This window comes from Gymnoscopelus microlampas, assembly GCF_963454915.1.
Source record: "Gymnoscopelus microlampas genome assembly, chromosome: 10".
Taxonomy (NCBI): domain Eukaryota; kingdom Metazoa; phylum Chordata; class Actinopteri; order Myctophiformes; family Myctophidae; genus Gymnoscopelus; species Gymnoscopelus microlampas.
The window spans coordinates 40,986,694-40,996,452 of record NC_139947.1 but is presented as its reverse complement, the minus strand read 5'-3'; the positions used below and the strand labels follow the sequence as shown (position 1 = coordinate 40,996,452).

At 40.6% G+C, this 9,759-nt stretch overlaps 1 protein-coding gene across 1 annotated transcript; it reads right to left on the bottom strand.

Annotated features, from left to right (window-relative positions):
* Positions 1-4,326: 4,326 nt before the first annotated feature.
* On the bottom strand, positions 4,327-8,700 carry tsr2 (TSR2 ribosome maturation factor). Its single transcript, XM_084069303.1, has 6 exons — positions 8,647-8,700; positions 8,147-8,259; positions 7,488-7,578; positions 6,289-6,380; positions 5,749-5,907; positions 4,327-5,276 (listed from the first exon to the last, which is right to left on the bottom strand). Exons 1-6 carry the CDS (start codon positions 8,660-8,662, stop codon positions 5,151-5,153), a joined length of 597 nt encoding a protein of 198 aa, XP_083925429.1. The 5' UTR covers positions 8,663-8,700; the 3' UTR covers positions 4,327-5,150.
* Positions 8,701-9,759: the final 1,059 nt, after the last annotated feature.

Here is a 9,759-nt window from a genome sequence, read left to right as displayed (position 1 = left end):
CCTAGTAACCTCATTCATACTTTAAAATGTTCGTCTTACTGTGGACATGTTTGCCTGAAAAGGAATCTTTGAAATGTTGCATAGTTTTAGAATTGTACTCCTTTAAAAGTTCAGAGATTTAGAATGGAGGCGGATGGAAGGTTAGGGTTAGGATTAAGGGACCTCAAAAAAACACTTTCACCTAGAAACTCCATTCACAGTTCAAAAAATCCACCTTACTGTGGACATGCATGCTTGAGATTTTTTATTTTGAAATCATTTGTAGTTTTGGAGATATTTAACTTTAAGCGCCCCATTCATTGTCGATGCGGCAATGGACATTTAAAGGCAGGCTTACAACTACATACTTATGCCAAGTAACCTCATTCATACTTTAAAATGTTCGTCTTACTGTGGACATGTTTGCCTGAAAAGGAATCTTTGAAATGTTGCATAGTTTTAGAATTGTACTCCTTTAACAGTTCAGAGATTTAGAATGGAGGCGGATGGAAGGTTTTGGGACCTCAAAAAAACACTTTCACCTAGAAACTCCATTCACAGTTCAAAAAATCCACCTTACTGTGGACATGCATGCTTGAGATTTTTTATTTTGAAATCATTTGTAGTTTTGGAGATATTTAACTTTAAGCGCCCCGTGCATTGTCGATGGCAATGGATATTTAAAGGGAAAAGGGTACAAACTTTGGCAGGCTAAGTTAACAGAACAAGTCAGAACCTCTGTGATGCAGTGGTTTAGATACAGGACTTGCAACCAGAAGGTTACCAGTTCAAATCTATTCAGGACAGGTTTCCAACCAATATCCGACTCTTGCACCTTTATCTGATCTTTCACTGAAGTGCATGGAAGAGACCGTAGAAAGTATGTACCATGGTGTAGCAGTGGTTAAGATTCAGGCCTTGCATACTGAAGGTCCTGAGTTCAAATCCCGCAAGGACATCTTTCTAACTTTTACCTGGGGCTTTTACCTTTATATAATCTTTCAGAAAATTACATGCAAGTCAACAGAACAGGTAAGGACCTCTGTGGTGCAGTGAGTCCCAAGACTCAAGGCCCAAAAGAGAAATTTGATGTCTCCGCGGGAGTAATTGGTTCGACTCAAGACTCTTTTGGGTCTTGAGTCTTGGGGGGAAAAAAAGGTGCCCCAGTTGGATTTGAACCGGGAACCTTCTGGTTACAAGCCCTGCATCTAAACCACTGCACCACAGAGGTTCTTACCTGTTCTGTTGACCTGCATGTCATTTTCTGAAAGATTATATAAAGGTAAAAGCCCCAGGTAAAAGTTGGAAAGATGTCCTTGCGGGATTTGAACTCAGGACCTTCAGTGTGCAAGGCCTGAATCTTAACCACTGCTCCACCATGGTACATACTTTTTTAAACCACTGCACCACAGAGTTTCTGACTTGTTCTGTTAACTTAGCCTGGCAAAGTTTGTACCCTTTTCCCTTTAAATATCCATTGCCATTGACAATGCATTGGGCGCTTAAAGTTAAATATTTCAAAAACTACAAATCATTTCAAAGTAAAAATCTCAAGGATGCATGTCCACAGTAAGGTGGAAGCTTTGAAGAGTGAATGGAGTTTCAAGGTGAAAGTGTTTTTTGAGGTCCCAAAATCTTCCATCGGCCTCCATTATAAATCTCTGAACTTTTAAAGGAGTACAATTCTAAAACTATGCAACATTTCAAAGATTCCTTTTCAGGCAAATATGTCCACATTAAGATGAACATTTTAAAGTTTGAATGGGGGTTCTAGTAGTAAGTATGTAGGACTAGTGAATGGACTGTGAATGGAGTTTCTAGGTTAAAGTGTTTTTTTGAGGTCCCAAAATCTTCCATCAGCCTCCATTATAAATCTCTGAACAAGGATGCATGTCCACAGTAAGGTGGACATTTTGGCTTCTGGGGGTCCCTGGCCCAAAACATTTTCAGATGGGGGTCCGCGGCCAAATGTATATCAATTTAGGGGTCCTTGGCATGAAAAAGGTTGAAAACCACTGTTCTAAATGGCAGTGGTTCACAAACTTTTTAGCTCAAGAGTCTTGAGGCTTGGGTCCTGGCTCCCGGGGAGACATCAAATTTCTCTTTTGGGTCTCGAGTCCCAAGACTCAAGACTCAAAAGAGTCTTGAGTCGAGACCCAGGCTCCCGGGGAGACATCAAATTTCTCTTTTGGGTCTTGAGTCAAGACCCAAAAGAGAAATTTGATGTCTCCCCGGAATCATACGAGGAAGTAAAATGTATAATAAGCAAGAAAGGAAATGTCAGACATTTTTTATAATATAAAAAAAAATCTGTAATATATTATCAAACATCTAACAACAATATGAACTATAGTGTTAACAGAGTGACAATGACATATCACATGAGTCATTGTGAAACAATTATGATTCATGGTCACACTCTATTTCAGTAATATAATTAAAGGTAGGGAAAGTGATTTTCTTTGGTTATAATAAGTGTTAAATAGCTCTATATTCTTATAGTACTCATTGCTATAGAGTGTTTGTTCAGTAAAAGGAGTCTCCTTGTCTCTCCAGCTCTTTATTAAACAGAAAAAGCATTTTCGTTTCAGTTTCATTTCCAATTTTATCCAATCAGGATAGAGAGCTCAATCAGGATACAGATTAAACAAGTGAAATTGGAAGTGATGACACTAAGAAATGAGCAGGCAAAATTGGAACTGGAACACTATAAAAATGAAGCTTAAAATGGGTACTTTCTCCTGATTGGCTGAGATTTTGACACCTACCGGAAAATGTATTTTCTGTTTATTAAAGAGCTGGAGGGACGGGGAGACTCCTGTTACTGAACAAACACTCTATAGCAATGAGTACTATCAGAATATAGTGTTTTAACCTTTTAACAAAATACTTTTTGTTTTAACCCAAAAATATCACTTACCCTACCTTTAAATTGATTATATCTTATTGTATTTATTTAATTCTATTTGAATGCAGGGTCATTAAAATGAGTCCACATACAAACACATGTGTTGAATTAACGGGAGGCATGCGTTAATCCGACAGACCTTTTCTCCGACTATGTGGCATCCGCGTGCGGTTAGGGTTAGGGTGCGGGTTTGGTTCGGGTTTAGTATTGGAAACGTCGGAGCGCTGCGCTGTCGGAGGAATGCGCTGTCGGACTAACGTACTGCACCCGAATTAACTGTGGAAAAACTTGAAGAACAAGGCATTGGATTAAGTAAGCTTGGCTGTTAGCCTGGTCCCTACCAGGCTAACTTCACAGCTATTTCCATGGTAACTAAGGTAGGGTTGCATACATTTTCTTTATTGAAATCGAGTCATGGATACACTTATCCAGGGTGCTCTGGCTAAAATAATCTGGCAAGATAATTCAGCTTTCATGAAACCGATTCATCGCTAATCCTGGCTAAATTAAGCCAGGATAGGTGTTAAATCCAGGCTTAACCCACAATTCTGCTTTCGTGAAATAGGCCCCCGCTCTCCCCATCTTTCCAGCTCAAAATATATTTTCAGGTAAGGATACCAATTTCATTCAGCAGGAGAGAGAACTCACAGGATAAACAAGTTAAATTGATTAAACAAAACAAATGAGCTAAATTGTAACACTATAAAAATGATATTGTATGTATGCTGATAAATGAGTTCTCTATACTGATTGGATGAAATTGGTGAATGGTGACTCACCTGAATATTTTTTTTTCTGTTTATTTGATTTGCACAACAGATATATATATATATATATATATATATATATATATATATATATATATATATATATATATATATATATATATATAAAAATAAATAAACATAAGCATAACATAATAGCTCTTTCCATGGGAACGTTTACAGTATTAGTTGTGCCGGTGAGGTAAGAAACCCTAGGGGGGCTTATGCGAGTACCTCACCGTTTACACTACCTATATAGATTTATTTATTTAATTAATATTAAAAACAAAAACAAAAAACATTATTTATTTAAGAGCTGGAGAGATGGGGAGATCCCTTTTAATGAACAAACACAAAATAGCAGTGATTACTATCAGAATATAGACCCTTAAATAAAAAAATATAACTCAGGATTTTACTGTGTAGGTCATGTATTTCAAAACCTAGAATCAATGGTCAAACTACAGATGCTTAGGGATGCACAGATTTATCGGCCACATACTGTACCGGTACCGGTAAATATCGGTATTGGCAAATTAAAATGACATTCACCGATGGCAGCCGATATTTATCTCTTGTTGGGAAGCACCAGTTTTGCGCTGTCTATGTTGGTGTGTTGGTTATCTGCAGTCTACCAAGCTGCAGATTCTCAGCAGTATTTAATCTTTAATGAAGATGTATGTTTCCCTGGCACAAAAGGGGGATATAATGACAAAAAAACTAAATAAAGAAATCGGTATTGGCTAAATTGTTATTTTAACCCATTAAGACCTGAGGCCGATTCTGCAGCTGCCTTCTAAATCAGTGGTTCTCAAACTTTTTTGTGCCATAGACTCAAATTGATATATATTTGGCCACGGACCCCCCACTGAAAATGTTTTGTGCCAGGGACGCACAGAAGCTTTTGTGTAGAAAAAAAAGAAATCTAAATTATTCAAAATGTTTAAGATTTTTCAAAACTTTCAAAAATAGATGTACAAGCTCACAGTGCGGCACAAAGTGACGCGCTGTGAGCTTGTAGATCTGCTATTTTTGAATAGTCAACGCTAAAATCGAAAATGAGACGGATGCTTTCCCGTATTTAATGGGTTAAACATCGGTATCGGCCAATCATTTACATATTGCTGCATGCCTAGTTTATTACTGTCTGAACAGTACTGTCATACAGAGGCAAACAACCTCAACTGTCTGAGTAGTGAAATTCAAAGTTTATACTGTTGTTGGCACAGAAATAGATTAATTACCGTTCATATGAATGTTAAACCCTACACTGTAGAGTTTATTTAACTCTAAAGGGCACTATCTTTCGCCGCGGCGCAAAGCAGTGCTTGGCGCAGTGCAACAGTCATTGACATTTTCCAACCGAGTCGTCATTTTTACGCCTTGCAAATTGACGTTTTATCTGTTGGAGCTCATCGTATTTGTCTTCCTCTGTCCATTCTCCTCCTCTTCTTCTTTTAATGTCTCCCTCGCTTGTCTTCCATTTGTCCTTCTCTTCCTCATTTCTTCTTCCTCACCACCGTCCATCCATCATCTTCCTCCTGCGTTGGGGGTGGAGGCGGACATGACCCGGTCTCGGTGGTGGAGCTAACAGAGGACGTGGGCGGGGCCTCACATTCCATCAGCTGGAAGAGAAGAGGATGTCAATTATAGCAGTGGTTCTCAACCTGTGGGTGGGGGAGGGAGGGGACCCCCCCAGATGACAGTGAAGTGACAATTTAAGGACTTTTAATACCTTAAAAAAAACAATACACTAATGCATCAAAAGTAATCAACAAAGTATACTGTAAGAAATAGTCAAACATTGGCTAAATTATCAAATAATATAAGAAAGAGGCAAACATTATGAAAATAGCCGATCTACACTCTACTGGCTCACAACGCCAGGGTTGCTACCCAGGGTCTGCAAATTTGGAAAGCCTATAGTTTCCAATAGGAAAAGAATCAGAAAAATCGGACAGAGTATACATACATCTTGATCACATTAAGTTTCAAATAATTAGAGTTTTCTGTATCATTCCATGTGGCAGGCTTTACAGGATTAATACTGAAATGTTGTTCACTCTGGAACTACCATAATAAAGTTGACCGACTGACCTCTGGCTCTTCATCACTACTACTCTCCTCTTTCTGGGCCGTGACCTTTGCCCTCCCACAGATGTTCTTTTTGGCTGTCAGTTTGTCCAGCGTCTGTCTCACAACGTCCAAGGCCCCCCGCTTGTAGTCCGCAAACAACTGACACAGAGAGACAGACACCTACAGAGAGGCAGGTAATGGATTGCATCTATAAAGGTCCATCATTTTTAAATAATTATATACAAACTAATTTGACAGATACACATACCATAGAATAAAACAATGACTTAAAAACTGTTGGAGGTTAAAACAACCATTCACAAATCACAAAGCTACAAGGCACTTGAATATACGTACAGTATACCACAGAGCAAAAAAGTGAAGCAGACAATATGAATGTGACTAGACAGTATGAGTCAGTGCTTCTACAGACTGCATTTCTAATCTATGTACTGCTGTGCAAGTGTGCATGTGTGTGTGTGTTGATTGATTGTATGATTGTATGTATGTGAGTGGGTGTTGTGTGTACTGTATGTATGTTATGTGTGCAGCGGTGTGTACCTGAGGCAAACTCCCATCATCCACAACAGTATCAAACTCCTGGTCCATCATAGCAGACAGGAAGTCCTCTACCTCCTCCTGCTGGAGATCAGCTGGGAGTACCGCACACACAGTCCAAAAACAGATTAATTTGGCTAGCTACCATACCATGACAACAAACACTGTAATCTGGGTTCATGTTCACGAAAGAAGTTCCAACATGTTTTTTCACAAAGACAATCTGTAAATATGTAATTTGTACACTCTCAGCAATCTGGGAACCCATCGCCAAATAAAAAGGAAAAACAGCGCCCTCTGCTGTTTTTTACTCTTTCACTTGGCTCTGGGACCACAGATATAGAAACCTAGATACCTCATTGGTCTCTGCAGTTCATTGGAGCGACATGCTTGGTATGGCCACCAAATTTCCGGGGGGGAACGGGCACTGGTCAATCACAGCGTGTTGACTACTGGCCAACCACAGCGCGTCTTTTCCAGGACTTGTCAGAATCTAGTTGTCCCGCCCCCACCTGCGTCTGATTGGCCTACTGAACGCCCCCTTCTGTGACGCACACGGAAATGTCCAGCTGCCCCCCAGAAGCGGAAGTGCGTCCGCCATACATATACTTCAGAGCCAAACGAGGCGTCTACCTTTATATGTCTATGTTTGGGATGAGCTGAATGGAGCACCCGTGCGCAAGGAAACCGGGGTTTTGGTCTGCCCTCAGCGCATCACTTCCGGTGGTGCGCTTATGTTTTCATTCCCAGATTTCCCACTAACAATATTTCTACACGGAACACTAACACCACTTCTCCCAGAGAACATGGATCGTTTTGGTTATAAGCCCACTTGTTTCTATGATGAAAGAGCAAGTTAAAATGTGAATATCTTTCCGTGGTTTTGTCTGCTCCAAGGACGCTATTGTTAAATGAGTTTCGGTTTGTTTGCAGTGGGAAGGGAGCGCACAGACAGTAAATCCCGCCCACTACATTTGATTGGGTAAAGCGCAACCTGCTTCCTGATCTGAAGGCACGCCCACTTGTAAGCTAACGCGCACACGTTCTGAACGGGGCTCTCGACAGATTCAGTAGCGTAGCTCTGAATCTGTTCTTGAGAGATTACACTCTCAGAGACGAGATACAGACCCATCAAGGGTCCATTTGGACCCCTGGTGGGGCCCCGGACTATACGCTGAGAAACAGCACAGTAGGTTACCTACCGTTGTCATGGAAATACTTCTGGATGACATCCACCAACCAATCAGCCTTCTGCTGACCGTACACTCCTCCAAACCCATTATCAACAGCAATCTGAAACATAACCAAAATATAACAAAACAAACTGTCAGCACTCAACAGGGGACACACACCAACAGACTGGATTGTTTTCCTGATACATCTTGTTATTTTATATTTGTAGGTTATAATGGAAATGGTGATGTTAGGCATCACATGGGTACAGCTCTGGAAAATGCATTTCAAGTGGTTCATTTTAGCAGACACCCTCACACATGGATGGGCAGAGATGGAGCAGACGACACACATTACTTGCTTTCAATGCTTTGGCAACCATGACCAATGCCAATTAAGTCCCCCCCCCCACACACACACACACACACACACACACACACACACACACACACACACACACACACACACACACACACACACACACACACACACACACACACACTTAGAGAGTGTCTTGCTACTGACTTCTACCTAGTTGTTTGCATAGCTTAGCCAAGTAGCATTGGCTCAATTTGGCTGTGAAACACAAGCACAGTAAATGTGTCTTTAAAACAAACCACGCCGGCATATCAATGACAAACAGGCAAACCGAAATGAGCAGATAAAACAGAGCTAGTCTGATAACTACCTGCAGAACGGGCCAGTTGTCCAGTACAGCTCGCACAGCCTCTGTAAACAGTTCACGTGCTTTACTGGGAGCCTCCATGTTGGATCCAGTCATCACCAGTAGAAGCAGGATCGCTGAGATCAGTGTTGCCAGGTTTTGTGAGAGAAACAAGCAACCAGGTCAAGGAAAACAAGCCCAAAAGAAGCGACTACATATGGGCCACATGAACGCTTTAAACATACAAACATCGGCTATTTGAAAATAGCAGATCCACAAGATGCGACGTGTTGTGAGCTTGTGGATCTGCTGCTCAAATACAATCTTGACTTGGGGGGGAATAAGGGGAAAATGTGGAATCATTTTGGAATATTTTAACAACGCAAATCTTGTACATCTGGCACAAAAAAAATCAGATGGGGGAGGGTGGGGGGGGGGGGGGTCTTAAATAGATACATAAATATTAATTTGGGGGTCCTTGACATGAAATTGTTTAATAACCACTCACTGGTTTAAAGACATACCTGAGAAAGACATCATTATATCGCATCCTCCCGATCGAGAGGGGTCGACTCTCTTGTCCCGATCACTGAGATCCACGCAGCCCTGAGCAACCGAACGAAGAGCAAAGCCTGCTCGAACTCGAAGGTAATGACATTATTTCATAGTATACAACAGTACTAATCATATTTTCTATAATTACTACGGATAAGATTTCCATTAGGAAATCATGTTCATTTTAAATCGTAGAAACATCGTAAAGAGAAAAACAAATAAAAACATGAAAAGCGGTTAGACTGCCGTGTTTAAATTCTACCCCTAGATGTCACTATAATCCTGCTGTTGGTTAAATAGCATTTTCTGACAATCACAAAGGTTTACGTTCAAATATGATATCAATAGCCTACATCCAGCTGTTAATATTACACTACTACTACTACTACTACTACTGCTACTACTACTACTACTACTACTGCTGCTACTACTACTACTACTACTACTACTACTACTACTAATAGGAATTGATATAAGAATAATATCTAATGCATTGCACAGCATCTAAACTTTTCATACAACCAAAATAGCTCACTGTAAGGATCCTTCTATAAATGCATGGAATCTCTCTCTCTCTCTCTCTCTGTGTGTGTGTGTGTGTGTGTGTGTGTGTGTGTGTGTGTGTGTGTGTGTGTGTGTGTGTGTGTGTGTGTGTGTGTGTGTGTGTGTGTGTGTGTGTGTGTGTGTGAACTACGGATCTGACTGACATCCTATAGGTACTGCACTCCTGTGGGTCTATAGGTCGAACACTGACACGCACGCGCACACGCACACACACACACACACACACACACACACACACACACACACACACACACACACACACACACACACACACACACACTTGTCTTCAGAACACAAAGGATTTTATTTACTAATCTGCCTCTACTGTGTTTACTGAGAGTTATAAATGATATTTTCATTTTCCATGAGACAGCAGGAGACAAGAAAACAGATGGAACAGCCCTGATAGACAATCAGGAAGACAGCAGGACATAACAGGACAGATGGAACAGCTCAGAAACATTCAAACTATTCAATCACCCAAATGTTGTATAAACTCTTAGACCACAGATAAACCA

What these genes read in the sequence shown, in the direction of transcription:
- tsr2 (XM_084069303.1), bottom strand. An exon ending in GAAGTATTTCCATGACAACG is followed by an intron (nt 6,381 to 7,487) that starts GTAGGTAACCTA and finishes CGGTACTCCCAG; the next exon opens with CTGATCTCCAGCAGGAGGAG. An exon ending in GTAGTGATGAAGAGCCAGAG is followed by an intron (nt 5,277 to 5,748) that starts GTCAGTCGGTCA and finishes CTTCTCTTCCAG; the next exon opens with CTGATGGAATGTGAGGCCCC.